Genomic DNA, 14032 nt, shown 5'->3' on the forward strand with positions numbered 1-14032 from the left:
TTGTGCTCTCTCTCTCTCTCTCTCAAATAAATAAATAAAATATTTTTAAAAAAAGAAAGAGAGAGAAAGAGAAAAAGGAAGGAAGGAAGGAAGGAAGGAAGGAAGGAAGGAAGGAAGGAAGGAAGGAAGGAAGGGAGAAAGAAGAAAGAAAGAAAGAAAGAAAGAAAGAAAGAAAGAAAGAAAGAAAGAAAGAAAGAAAGAAAGAAAGAAAGATCCTCCTTGTGTCACATGGTCTCTGTCTTTTCCACCTTTCAGTCTCAATGCTCCACTCTGGAGTAACAATAAATCAACTCCCTCACCTTTGGGAAAACCCTTCAGATCACAGCCAGTGGTCAGGACTCCTGAAGCTTTTCCAGAGAAGTCTCTCGGGTTCCTGTAGTTGTTCCTCATCAGATATGATTTGAAGTCCGCCTGCTCCTTCCTTCCTAATCCTGGTTTCTTTTGTTAAACAAACTAACTTTCTACGCCCTTCTTCAGATGTGTCTAGAAGTAGTCCCAGAACTCCTGGAGCTGCCAGATGGGCACAGAGGACCTGGGACCACCACCTCCTTCCTCTTTCCAGAGCCTGGACTGGTTCCCACAACCCAAGTTTCCATTTGCTGATTTTGGCAGCTCTGTCACACTCCTGGTTCACATTTTGCTTTCTGTTGAGTAAGCCTTAATTAATTTCTATACCCAGTGTTCACTTCAATGTGCCCATTGCTTTATATTTATATCCGGAAAATCACATAGTTGTATTTATTAATGGAAACCAGAGGATGAAAAGAATCTCAGGCTCCCTTCCTGAGGTCCATGGGAACACAGACGCTGCCAGAACCACACAGCGGGCAGAGCAGGGCCAGAGAATGGATATGAGTGGTCTGCACAGAGAGTGAAGGATTGTTTATTTTTCAGCAGCGCACAAGGCTTCAGGTCAGATTTACATACAGGTAGCAGTAGATGGGATGGGGAAGGGAAATAGTTAAAAGGGCAGACACTCGGACCCTAGCAAACCGGATTCAAATCCTAATGCTACCACTTCTCACTTATGACCTCTGGAATCAGGGGAAGAACATTCCAGTTGTCCAAATAGCCCACCTCCGGGGAAGCGGCTCGTCGGATGGGAAGGTGCGAAACACACTTTGAGTGTTAACTGGTTCTGTCACATTCTAACGCTTCGACCCTCATCTCCTGCCTCCTCCTCTCTAAACCAGCCACCGGAGGCTGCCTCGGCTGCACTCCCAGACAATTCCAGACCCTAGCAGTTGGAGGATCCGAGTTCGAATTCTGTCTTTGCCATTCAACGGAATTTTTCGGGGACCTCCCCTGACCTCAGCTTCCTCATCGGTGTCATGGGGAAAAGCACAGATAAGGCAGGTGCGTGCGTGTGTGTGCGTGTGTGTGAAAGGGCTCTGTAAACCGCAAGACACAATAATCATTCGCTATCTGGAGCGGAGATGAAATCCAAACCCGCGCAACGCAAGCGGTGCGAGCGCGGCACCTGTGCGCGGTCCTAGCGTTGCACGCCAGAGGGCGCTGCTCCGACTCCCCGCTGCCCGCGCGCGAAGGGGGCGGGGGGGGAGGCTGGCCGGCGCGACCGGATTGGGCAGCTCGGCGCAGGGCGGGGCCTCGAGGAGGCGGGGCTTCCGGCAGCCTCCGCCGCTGTTGCCAAGGGAGACAGCCGCAGGGAAGCGGAAGGAGCCGAGGGCCGGCCGGCGCCGAGCCGGGCGCGGGAGCGATGGCGGCCATGGCTGCCTCGGAGCCCGCGTGTCGGAGCTGGTCCTTGTGTCCCGAGGTGCCATCCGCCACCTTCTTCACCGCGCTGCTCTCTCTGCTGGTGTCCGGGCCCCGCCTGTTCCTGCTGCAGCCGCCCCTGGCGCCCTCGGGGCTCTCGCTGCGGTCCGAGGCCCTGCGCAACTGGCAAGGTGAGCAGGGGCGGGGCCGGGCCGCGGGGCCAGCCCTCTTCCTCCCACCTCGCCTGGGCCTGGGCTCGGGCCTCGCGTCCAGCCGCTCGGCGCGGAGGACCACCCCCGGCCCTGCGTCTTTGTCGGTCCGGAGCCCATCTTCGTCATCACTGTAGTCCTTCCCTACCCGCCTCCGTCCCTTTCCCGGCGCCACCTGGCCGCATCCATGCGCTAGCAAACCGTCTTCGTTCGCCCGAGCCCGCTCCCCGGCAGGATCCTTCCTCCCGTGTCCCCGCCGAGTACACACCGACGTCAGCTGGAGGGCCTAACCACCACTCCCCACTGGGAAAAAAAATGTTTCTGCCTCATGCAACACTTGAGCATCATCTGTGGCCACCCATAGAAGCGACCTGGCCTCTTTGGGGTTTAGAATTTCCTCTACTTCCTCGTGTGCATCTTAACCCTGACTCCGATTCCCAACTCCCGGGGGGAGGAGGCATCTTATGCCTTGGGAAAGGTGTTTGTGTAATCTAGGTGAGAAATTTTGCAGATCCGTTGTACAAACATCTGCTTATGAGAGACATTTCTAATCTCTTGTCTCTCTTCCCCCTTCTTTTCTGGGGAGGAAAATGGGAAAACTGGATAGCTTTTGTTGTTTTGCAAAGCACCCCTCAAGGAGCGTTAATCTCTATCCCATGACGTGGGCTTTATTATCCTCCATTATTTAGGTGTAACAGGCTTAATGTGGGGGAGTCGCAGAGCTATCAAGTCATGCAATTGAGACAGCAACAGGTTTCTCAATTGTGTGATGTTTTGGAACTGGAGCCTTGGGGGTGTCTAATACCCAAACCCTATAGAGTTGCTTCTAGAATCTTCACATTTATCCTGGGAATTTCAGTTTGTACTTGGAACAGTTTCAACAAATAATCAAGTATTCTTGAGATGATGCCGCCTTACAGAGATGGCCTGAGGTATATGGTTCATAGCCTGCCTCCCTGCTCAAATGGAAAAAAACTATTCCCCCCACCCTAGATACGTAGAGCACATCCTCGATAGACAAATGCAAAATGTCAGCATCAGGTTGAACTCCCCTTTTTTCCCATTTAGTTCACAGCTTCTCTGGATGTGGGGCTCATGGGCATGTGAATATTTGACACATAAGAGACCTTTAAAGGCCTCAGACATGATCCTGCTACTTGACAATGAAGAAAAAACTGAAGCTGGCAGGCCCATGACTGGACTGAACTCAGCCAGCCTGGATGTGGCAGAGCCAAGATTCCACTCCTTCCACCCCAGGGTTCACTATTACTGCCACTTCACCAGCCCCCTCCTTCATTTTAATGTTTTGGCAGGGACATGAGAATACATAAGAGATAACTGCTTTTAGAAAAATAGGAGTGAGGTTCTTTGCTCTGTTGTTGCGCATAAAGCATCGCTCTACCCCTAATATTGTATAAACACTCTCAAGGAAGACTTCTGAATTCTCTATATTATTAGTGATAGTTTTATAATCTTTGTAGGTGCAAAATAATTCATGGTCCCTTTTCTCTTCCTCTGAACAGCCACTATGGAAGGAGAGGTCAGGATTACAGCCGAGGAGACTGGCACACAGAGTGTTAAGTGACACCCATTCAGTCCACCCTGAAGCTGTTACAATTAATTAACCCTCAAACTGCCCGGTGAGATAGGTCAGTATTCAAACCTAAAAAAAAGGGATCATAAAGCACATTACAGATTCGATCATCTCATGCTAAAAAGTGTTTTGTTTTGTTTTGTTTTTTTCCCACATGGAAGCTTGTCACAGACTTGCTCCAGGTCTGGGAAAGAGCAAAGATTGGATGTTCACACCTCTACTTTGAGTCTTGGGTCCTTCAGGGTTGCCTCCCACTGCCTATTGTGGCTCGTGGCTGATTCTCACTGGCACTTGACAGCCAGCTACTCCCCCTTCCTGAGGTGGGTTGTAACCTGGCTTTCTGTCCTTAGAGCCACCAACTGCCAAGCCTCTAACCCTGCTCCCTCTGCAGTTTACAGGCTGGTGACGTACATCTTTGTCTATGAGAATCCAATATCCCTGCTCTGCGGTGCTATCATCATCTGGCGCTTTGCTGGCAATTTCGAGAGAACCGTGGGCACCGTCCGCCACTGCTTCTTCACCGTGATCTTCGCCATCTTCTCTGCTATCATCTTCCTATCATTTGAAGCTGTGTCATCACTGTCAAAGCTAGGGGAGGTGGAGGATGCCAGAGGTTTCACCCCAGTGGCTTTCGCCATGCTGGGAGTCAACTCTGTCCGCTCTCGGATGAGGAGGGCCCTGGTCTTTGGCATGGTTGTACCCTCAATGCTGGTGCCGTGGCTCTTGCTGTGCGCCTCCTGGCTCATTCCCCAGACCTCCTTCCTCAGTAATGTCTGTGGACTTGGAATTGGGCTAGCATGTATCCTTCCTAGAAAGGAACTGTAGGGTGGTGACAGGCGGAAGAGTGAACCAAGTCGGAGGGCCTGGGGTGGGGTCCTAGATAGAGCCATGGCCTCATATGTAAGTAATCTAGATTCTAGTGTCAGCTTTGAAAACCATGTGGTCTTGGATGGGTCACTTCCCTTCTCTAGTCCAGAATATCCCCATCTGGAAAATATCAACATAGTAGCTATCTCCTCATGCCAGCTTAGCACTGCCAGTTTGAAATATTCTGATTTGGGTTTTTTTTTCCCTTGTAAACTGAGGCATAAACCTACATTTGGCTAATTCTGATAAGAGGTTTCACCAGAAGAATCTGAAATACCCATGAGCTAGAGATGTTCCATGAAAGGAATAGGAAACAGGTTTGTTTGGTTTTGGTTTCATTTGGTTTAGTCTTTTTGTCAGAAAAAAACTTTTTTAAGGATGGGCTCTTATGGGTCGCTAAAAACTTAGGATAACCCTCACGTCCCTTGTATAAATATTGTGGCAATGGCTGGGATGGGGAGATTCTAAAATATAATGTGGGTTACTTTATTTTAATTATTAAAAAAAATTTTTTTTAATTTATCTCTGTGCCCAACATGAGGCTTGTACTCACAAACCCAAGATCAAGAGTAGCATGCTCTACCGAATGAACCAGCCAGGCGCCCCAATGTGGGTTAGTTTTTTTAAGTATCAACATTGGTAGTGTTGGAGGTTGCATAAGGTACATTCCTAAAATCTCTTTCCATCTGTAATTCTGTGAGCTATTAGGTAGGTAGTATGCAAATATGCATTGATTGCATCGTTCATCTTATTTTAAAATTTTAATTTTGCTAATTTTGAACCTTTTTTTCTAATATGAAAATCTAAAGCTATGAACTCCCCTCTATGCACTACTTTAGCTGCATCCTACACATTTTGATGTTGTGTTTTCATTTTCAATTAGTCAAAAGTATTTTCTAATTTTCCTTGGGATTTATTCTCTGATCCAAGAGTTATTTACAAATGAGTTTCTTAATTTCTAAATTTTTGGTGGTTTTTCAGATTTCTTTTTGTTGATGATTTCTAATTTCATGTGGTCAGAGAACATTCTTTTAAAGATTATAGTCCTTTTAATTTGTTTTCTGGCCCAGCATTTGATAGATCTTGGTGAATGTTCTAGTGTACTTATTAAAAAGAATGAGCATTCTGCAGTTGATGGGTATAGTGTTCAGTGTATGTCAATTAGGTCAAGGTGTTGATGTTGTCCTTGATTTCTGTGCAATTACACTTGTTCTATCAATTACTGAAAAGGGACTATTGAAATCTCCAACTAAAATTGTAGATTTGTCTATTTTTTCATTTCAATTCTTGTCAGTTTTTGCTTCAAGTATTTTGAAGCTCTATTACTGGATGCATCCACATTTAGGATTGTTATGTCATTTTAATGAAGTCACCTTATATCATTGTGAAATGGACCATTTTAATCTTTTGTAATATTCTTTGTTCTAAAGTTTTTGTTGCCTGATATTACTGTATAGTCATTCCTGCTTTCTTTCTTAAAATTAGGATTACATGGTATATATTTTTCTATCTTTATATTTTTAACATGTTTGTGTCCTTATATTTAAAACACATTTATTGTAGATAGTATATAGTTGGTTCTCCGTTATAACCATCTCTGCCTTTTAAGTGGCATGTTTAGCTCATATGCATTTATTTTTATTTTTATTTTTTTTAAAGAATCAACAGGGCTCTTTTCTTTTTTTTTTTATTTTTTTATTTATTTATTTATGATAGTCACAGAGAGAGAGAGAGAGGCAGAGAGACAGGCAGAGGGAGAAGCAGGCTCCATGCACCGGGAGCCCGATGTGGGATTCGATCCCGGGTCTCCAGGATCGCGCCCTGGGCCAAAGGCAGGCGCTAAACCGCTGCGCCACCCAGGGATCCCGCTCATATGCATTTAGTATAATTATTGATATAGTTGAGGTTAAGTCTGCCTGCTTCTCTGTTTCCTCTTTGTCCCAGATGTTCTTCGTTCCCTTTTTCCTCTTTTCCTGACTTCAATTGAGTACTTCAGTATTTTTTAAAGATTTATTTATTTATTTGAGGTGGGGAGGGACAGAATGAAAGGGAGACCACACGACGCTTGATCTCACAATCTGAGCTAAAACCAAGAGTCAGATGTTTAACCGACTGAGCTACCCAGGCGCCTCTTGAGTATTTCATTTTTTAAAGATAGGCTTTTATGTGTTTGCTCTATTTGCTGTTAACTATACCTCTTTGTCTTATTTTTTAGTGGTTGCTCTAGAGTTTACAATATACATTTTTAGTTTATCGTAGACTACTTTTGAATAATATACCACTTAGTATAGGTCTGTGATTGGTAGGTAGTATGCAAATATGCATTGATTGCATAGTTCGTTTAGTATATTGCATAGAGTTTAGTATATAATTTAAGAATCTTACAGAAGTGTATTTCTGTTTTTCTTCTTCCCATCCTTTGTATTATGGTCCTACATTTTATTTGTGCTGCTGTCATACGTGTTATAAACCTCACAATACATTACTGTTACTTTTGTTTTAAACAGTCAATGATCTATTTCTTAATTTAAAAAAGCAATATTTATCCACATATTTACCATTTCTAATTCTCTTCATTCTTTTTTTCTTTTTTAAGATTTTATTTATTTATTTGAGAGAGAGCAAGAAAGTGAGAGAGAACATAAGCAGGGAGAGGGGCAGAGGGAGAAGCAGACTCCCCATTGATCAGGGAGCCCAACACAGGGCTAAATCCCAGAACCCTGAGATCATGACCTGAGCCGAAGGCAGTCACTTAACCAACTGAGCCACCGAGGCATCTCTCTGATTCTCTTCATTCTTTTGTATGGATTCAGGTTTCCATCTGGTATCATATTCCTCTTGCCTGAAGAACCTCCCTTAACATTTCTTTTTTTAATTATTTATTTATTTATTTTTTAAGATTTATTTATTTATTCAGAGAGAGAGAGAGAGAAAGGCAGAGACACAGGCAGAGGGAGAAGCAGGCTCCATGCAGGAAGCCTGACGTGGGACTCGATCCTGGGTCTCCAGGATCACACCCCAGGCTGCAGGAGGCGCCAAACTGCTGCGCCACCGGGGCTGCCCTCCCTTAACATTTCTTGTACAGTAGGTACATGGGTGACAAATTCTCTTGGCTTTTAATTCTCTGAAAATGCCTTTATTTCACTAAATACAGAATGCTGGCCTTTCTGATCTTTCACTTTTAAAGATATCATTGCATTACTTCTGGTTGGTATTGTTTTCTCCGGAGAAATCAGTAACCATTTTTATTGTTTTCCATATATAACTTGTTTTTCTCTGGCTCCTTTTACAGTTCTTTATTGTTGGTTTTGAGCTATTTAATTATGATGTGCCTTTGTGGTGATTTTCTTTGAGTTGACCTTGCTTAGAGTTGATCATTGGATCTTGGATCTGTGAGTTTAGAGTTTTTATCAAGTCTAGAAAAGTTAGCATCACTCAGTCTCCACATATTTTTTTCTATCCAATTTTCTCCTCTCCCTCTAGGGTACCTATTACACATATGTTAGACTACTTAGTATTGCTCAGTGGGTCCCTGAGGCTCCATATATTTTCTGATTGTTTAGTTTTTTTCCACTTCATTTCAGTTTAGATAGCTTCTGTTGCATTGCTTTTAAGTTCAGTGATCTCTTTTTCTTCAATACGAACTGGGCTGTGAAACCCATACACTTAGTTTTTTATTTCTCATGTTGTATATTTCAGCTCAGGAGGTTCTTTTTTTTTTTTTTTTTTTTCTTGTAGTTTTCGTTTCTGTATTGGGATTCTTTATCTGTTCCTTCATTGTGTTTGTGTTTTCCTTTAAATCCTTCTTATACTTATGGTAGCTATTTTAAAATTTTTTATGGTAGCTGTTTTAGTATATATGCTGTTGAAGCAAGCACTATAGTAGCTGTTTTAAAATACTTGTCTGTGAATACCATCTTCTCTTTCATTTCTGGATCTGTTTTTAACTGATTTTCCCGCTTAGTATGGACCTGTTTTCTTCTTCACATGTCTTGTAAAATTTTAGTTTACACTAGATACTGCAAATGCTGCGTTATTGAGGGCTGGGTTGGCTGGGTTTTTTTTGTTGTTGTTGTTGTTTTCTTTTAACAAGTGTTGATTTTTTTGTGTGATAGGCAGTTCATTTACTTGTCAAGGCATTACCTTTTTGGAGGTCTCCTCTGAATGCCCTGAGTGTTCAGTGAGGTCTCCACCCTGTCTAGTTAGAACTCGAGCATGGCCCTGCCCTGTGTAGGCTCCAGGAGTTGTTAGACTTACAGATCTCTGATAGTTACTATTCCCTCAGTAGCTTAGTAGCTGCTCTTTGCCAGGCATGAGTAGTCTCAGCCTGATTGTATGCACATGAGTAGTCAATTAAAGACTCGGAGAACCCCAGGTACATTTCTGGAGTCCTTCCCTAACCAGCTCCCACCTCTCCATTACTCTGACCTGCAAATCTCACGCATTTTTTTCCTCTCTCTGTGTTTTCTCTGTCTCGCCAGCTCAGCAAAACATTTCATACTCCACTTGGATTCCCTTTTCAATGTTGTAGTTTGGCAAGTGCCTCCGGGCCAAAAGCCAGCTCTATCTTAAGGCTCACTTCATTTGTTTCCCTTGTCTTAGGTATCACAGCCTGGCAGACAGTGTTTGCTATCCAAAGTCTGAAGACAGTTGTGTAAAATATTGTGTCCTGGCTTACATTTATCTACAGTGGAAGGGCTAGTCTGGTAACTATGACTTTGTCAAAGTCAGAAGCAGACAGATTGTTAAGGTCATTCTGAAGGCATCAGCTGGGACAACTTTTCACTTCCTCACAGCATTCGTTATCATTAGAAATCAGTCTTTGGAAATAATACTGCCCTTCCTGAGAGAATACAGAAACATGCAGGGGTATTTTGGGTTATTACAGTGAGTAGGTGCTACTGCCACTTGGTGGCAGGTGGCTGAAGATGCCAGATGTCCTATAATGAGTGGAACAGCCTAGCCCAGCAAAGAATTTTCTTGCTCAAATTGGCAGTAGAATTCCAGTGAAGAACCTCAAGGAACAGTTCCCTGTGCTTTCTTGCAGCCTTCTCTCCACCACCACCTTCTTCCAGCTGCTGCTCACAATTTAGGGTTCCATGTGCACATCACTTCCTTGGGAAAGCCTTCTTGATCTCTCTTCACTAGGTTAGGGTCCCCAGCCTGGTCTTCCAGAGATAAGCTTTTGCTTATCACCAGTTGTTTTACTTATTCGTTGTCTGGCATTCATTCCTTAGTTCCTGGTGTATAACAAGGGATCAATAAGTATTTGTTGAACGGACGGATAGATGGATGGATGGATGGACAGACAAAAGCTGAATCTTTATGGCTGCCTAGGCAGTAGTGGGTTGACACAGGTCAGATGATCAGCGTGCCATCAAATCACTTAGTGGGGGAAGTGCTGCCAAAGAGGCACACATGAAGCTCACTTGGTCGCATTGAGGCATAATGCCTTCTGTTTGGGGACAAACAGACAAGATGTCAGTCCCTCCAGAGGATATCGAGACAGCCTCCTGCCTCCCCCACTGCAGAGACAGAAGCATGTGCTGGTGTGACAGATTGTAGGAGTTAGGGGCCTCAGGATGGACAGGTTAGCATGGGGCAAGTGAGGTGTCACCTACCCTCAAGGGCTGGGCCCTGTTCCCTCCAAAGTGCAGGGGCTAGGAACCCAACCCTTGGCTCTGCCTGAGCTTCAGCTTATGGTAGAATGAGTGCTAATTCCCCTGTAGAATAAATGCGGGACCCTCTATTCCACGGGGAAGTGTTCGGCCCTCCTGCTTTGAGCTGCCTCCAATTTTACTTAATATGCCAACCTCAGATGGCCTCACCTACTGCTATTCCCTCGACCTCTCAGAGCGAGTAGCACTGAAGCTCGACCAGAAGTTCCCCTTCAGCCTGATGAGGAGGATTTCAGTGTTCAAGTACATCTCAGGCTCTTCCGCGGAAAGAAGAGCAGCCCACGGCCGGAAGTAAGTCACAGAACTCCTAATGCTTATTCTTGAAGCAGTTTCAGGGCCCGTAGACAGTGTGATTGGTCCAGTATGGTGGGAAAAAGGAATCGGGTGTGGATGGTCCTGACCACAGAGGTTCCATGCACAAATGTCTTCCGAGCAATCTAGAGTCTGCCCGGCAGTGGTGTCTAAAGTAAGGACTGAGCCAAAATGGGAAAGGGAAGGCCCCTGAGTGACTTGGGACAAACCATGGGAGGAGGTGGCCCTGTAGATGTCACTGGACCTCGGCACTAAGAACCACCCGGCACGGGTCCCCCTGGGCTTGGGCGTGCACCACTGGTAAGAAGCAGACAGTCCACACAACTGACAAGGTGGCTTGGATGTGAAACAGCCCAGGACCTGAGGGGTAGAGCTTTCTCGGCTGCCCAGCAAGAGTCAGGTAAGTTTTCAGGTCTTCCAGTCCAGGTTCACCTTCCATGGAAGGCGGTAGGCAAGTCTCATGTAGCCTCACTCCATCCTATCAGAGAGGAGGACAGGAGTCTTTCTAGGTAACACAGAGGCAGGGGGCCCTGGGTAGAACTAGGGACTCTTCTTCCAGGTCCTTTTCGCCCCCTTTCTACTCTTCCCCACCGTGGCCTCTTGTGTCCTTCCCTGGGCACATCCATGCCAAGACTTCACCACTTAGGAGATTTTCTCTCCTTCATTGGTCCTCCTAGAAGAAAGGACTCACGTGAAGTTCAGGTGCTTTGCCAGTGGCCCTTTCCTACCTCCAGCTATGGAATCAGTTCTGTGCTCCATGCTGGCCTGGATGCAGGGTTTCAGTTGAATTGGAAGCTGCTGTTTGTATTTATTTCAGGAGGCAGCTGCCCCCAGCCTTCACCGGCTCAGGACCCTTTGACCACATCTTAGGTCTCCTTTGACATTGGGGTGAGGGTGTTGGAAGGGTGCTGGGAAAAACAGAAATGGACACTCATCCAGTTTCATGCAAACAATATGTGGGAGACTTGAACTTTTTAGTTAGGTGTCTTGTGACTTTTAGGCTTTTAATTGTTCTCATAGACTCAACAGGGGCTTAAGGGATCCTGGGGTACAAACTTGCACCTTGTGAATGAGCCCCTTCTTGGACAGCTGGGGGTGGTCACCTGGCCTCAACTTACACCTCCCTCCAGGCTGGGGTCTCATCTCCCAGGCAGCCCCTGACAAGAAAGTTCTTCCACACTGAACGGCAGCTGCCTTGCTGTAACTGGGGACACTTGGTGCCAGGGCTGATTCCGTTTCACCATGACAGATCTGGGTCAGGGAGATGGCGACCCTTCAGGTCCTTCCATGTTCCTCACATGGCGTGGTATATGATCCCTCATTATCTTGGCATGCTTTGGCCTCCCAGAACAGAACATGATGTTTCAGCTGGCCTGACAACGGGGCACAGGCATTACAACACATATGTTTGTTTTGGCAGTTACACAGTGGTCTGGATGCTTCGGCCTCCCAGAAGCTCTTAATGAGCTTCTCATAGTCCAGATCCTCTACATTTTTAAGAATCACAGAAGAAGTGAGATACTAATGTTAAGTGCTTTGTTTTTTACTTAAGCAGCTGATTTAGTGGGGTTTTTTCTTTTTTTAAGATTTATTTATTTGAGAGAAAGAGACAGGGAGAGAATATGAGGGGCAGGACAGGGAGAGAGAATCTCCAGCAGACTCCCCACTGAGTGCAGAGCCCAACATGGAGCTCAATCTCAGCTCTGAGGTCACGACCTGAACCAAAACCAAGAGTCAGACGCTCAACTGACCGAGCCCTCCAGGTGCCCCCTTAAGCTGCTGATTTATAAAGTCAGGTTTTACTTGAAACGTGTATGGATTTGGCCCAGTTGCCTGACACAAACATCAGTGGTATTGGCGGCCATTCTCCATATCTGAAACTCTGCACAAAAGTTCAGAGGATAAAACCCTCAGGCTGTGTCCATTTGTGATCCCAGCCACACGTGTCCATGGTGGTATTTCACCTCCACACGGGCAGCTCCACACATCCGGCTTGTCAGTTCCTGTTGGTCGGCACCCTGAACTATGAGTCTTTGTCCCCAGAACCACAGGTGGAAAACCTCACAACAGACAAGGCCCAGCCCCAAGCCCCATGTCACCCCCTTCAAGCCCTCCCTCCCACAGAAGTTGGTCCCTTCCCTTTGGGTAGAATGACAGAGCCGGCCACGGACACAGTCACAGCTTCCATCGGGTCCCATCTCCATCTGAGTGGCAGACTGCTACAAGTGGTTACACCCCAGGTGGCCTTAGTCACAGACCCCATGGCTCTTCGTCCTACAGGCTTACTGCAGGCCTGTGAGTGGGCCCTTCCCTCTCGGAGCATGTTTTCTGTCGGGTTAAGCTTAACCTCTCTCCTCACTTGGTGCTTAGAGATAGTTACAGAAAATGTCCAAAGCAGGTTGTCCTGCAAAGTGGTACGGTGACCCCAAGCTTTCCTCATGTCCAGTGACGGCTAGGGGCCTGGGCATTACCAGCTGAATGACCATTTTCTCTCTTGTTCTGTTCCAGGCTGAACCCTGTGCCCGGCTCCTACCCCACACAGAGTGGCCACCCTCACCTGTCCCCGAACCACCCTGTCGCCCAGATGCAGCACACCAGCGGCCAGAAACTAGCCTCCTGGCCAGCTTGTGCTCCTGGGCACATGCCAAGCCTGCCTCCATACCAGCCCGCCTCCGGCCTGTGTTACGTACAGAACCACTTTGGCACAACCCCTAACTCTGGTGTCTACCCAGCTTCCGCGGGTGCCTCCCTCGGGGTCCAGCCTCCCGCCCCCCTCAACTGCCCCGGCACAGTGTATTCTGGGGCCCTGGCCACCCCAGTGGCTGCAGGCTCCAAGGAGTGCTCAAGGGTCCTGATACCCTGATGGAGAATTTCTAGGGAAGTTATCTCACATCTTGGCTTTCTGAAGAAGGTCCTCTCTGAGCTAAGATTTTTCTTGACAGATTATTTATCGAACACCTCTATGTGCCAGGCTCTATGTCAAGTATTTTGATAGAGATCCCTATTTCCATCCCGTCAACCCCCATCACATCTTTGTGAAGTGCAGTTTACTGTCCCTGGTTTACAGACACAGAGGGCAAGCCGCTCTGTGGTGACATTAAGTCATGTAGTTCTGTCTTGGCTTAGCCAGACTTCTTGGCTCAGGCTCAGGGCTGTGCCACCTGCTACCCTGCATCCCGGAGAAGGGCCCACCAGTGGCTGCCAGGAGATTGTTCTAGCCTGGCCTTCCCTTCCCGTCTCTGTGTGTGGTGCCTTGGTTCTGGTGTCCGTGTGTTTGTGTCTGTTTTTCGGGAGCTCTCGGCCTGTGTAATGTCGCTTCCCTATGGTGACCCTCCTCACCCGGCCTTCTGCTGGAGAAGGGTGATGTGGGCCACTGTGAACTGCAGCAGCATGCTGGTGGATCCATAGCGTGGATTACCTTTGTATAAAGAAACAGCCTCCAACCTGACCATGGTGTGTGGTGTCTTTGTGGCCTGGCCGGGGCAGCGACGGTGGGGTGCAATGGCGATGAGTAGATCAGGCTGAACCAGGCAGAGGACCTCTACCCAGTGGAGATCTGACACGGGGCCAGGGGGTGCTGAGTGGCAAAGGTGCTGGAATAGCTGAAGGGAGAAATGGGATGTTTGGACAACCCTGGGATGGGCAACAGCAGGGTGCCG

The 14032-nt window shown here is 46.8% G+C and overlaps 1 protein-coding gene across 5 annotated transcripts; it reads left to right on the forward strand.

Moving 5' to 3' along the window:
* Window positions 1-1615: 1615 nt before the first annotated feature.
* Window positions 1616-13821, forward strand: RHBDD2 (rhomboid domain containing 2). Of its 5 annotated transcripts, XM_025425861.2 has the most exons (6): window positions 1763-1904; window positions 3446-3571; window positions 3678-3836; window positions 3908-4315; window positions 10202-10352; window positions 12882-13821. In XM_025425861.2, the coding sequence occupies exons 4-6, from the start codon at window positions 4153-4155 to the stop codon at window positions 13234-13236; spliced, it is 669 nt and encodes a 222-aa protein (XP_025281646.1). In that variant the 5' UTR covers window positions 1763-1904; window positions 3446-3571; window positions 3678-3836; window positions 3908-4152; the 3' UTR covers window positions 13237-13821. The 5 variants fall into 5 exon arrangements, with proteins under 5 accessions (XP_025281644.1, XP_025281645.1, XP_025281649.1 ...); XM_025425863.3 differs by lacking the exon at window positions 3678-3836; XM_025425859.3 differs by lacking the exons at window positions 3446-3571; window positions 3678-3836 and having other exon boundaries at window positions 1616-1904.
* The last annotated feature ends 211 nt before the right edge of the window (window positions 13822-14032 follow it).

This window comes from Canis lupus, chromosome 6 (assembly GCF_003254725.2).
Source record: "Canis lupus dingo isolate Sandy chromosome 6, ASM325472v2, whole genome shotgun sequence".
In the NCBI taxonomy this organism is placed as follows: Eukaryota; Metazoa; Chordata; class Mammalia; order Carnivora; family Canidae; genus Canis; species Canis lupus.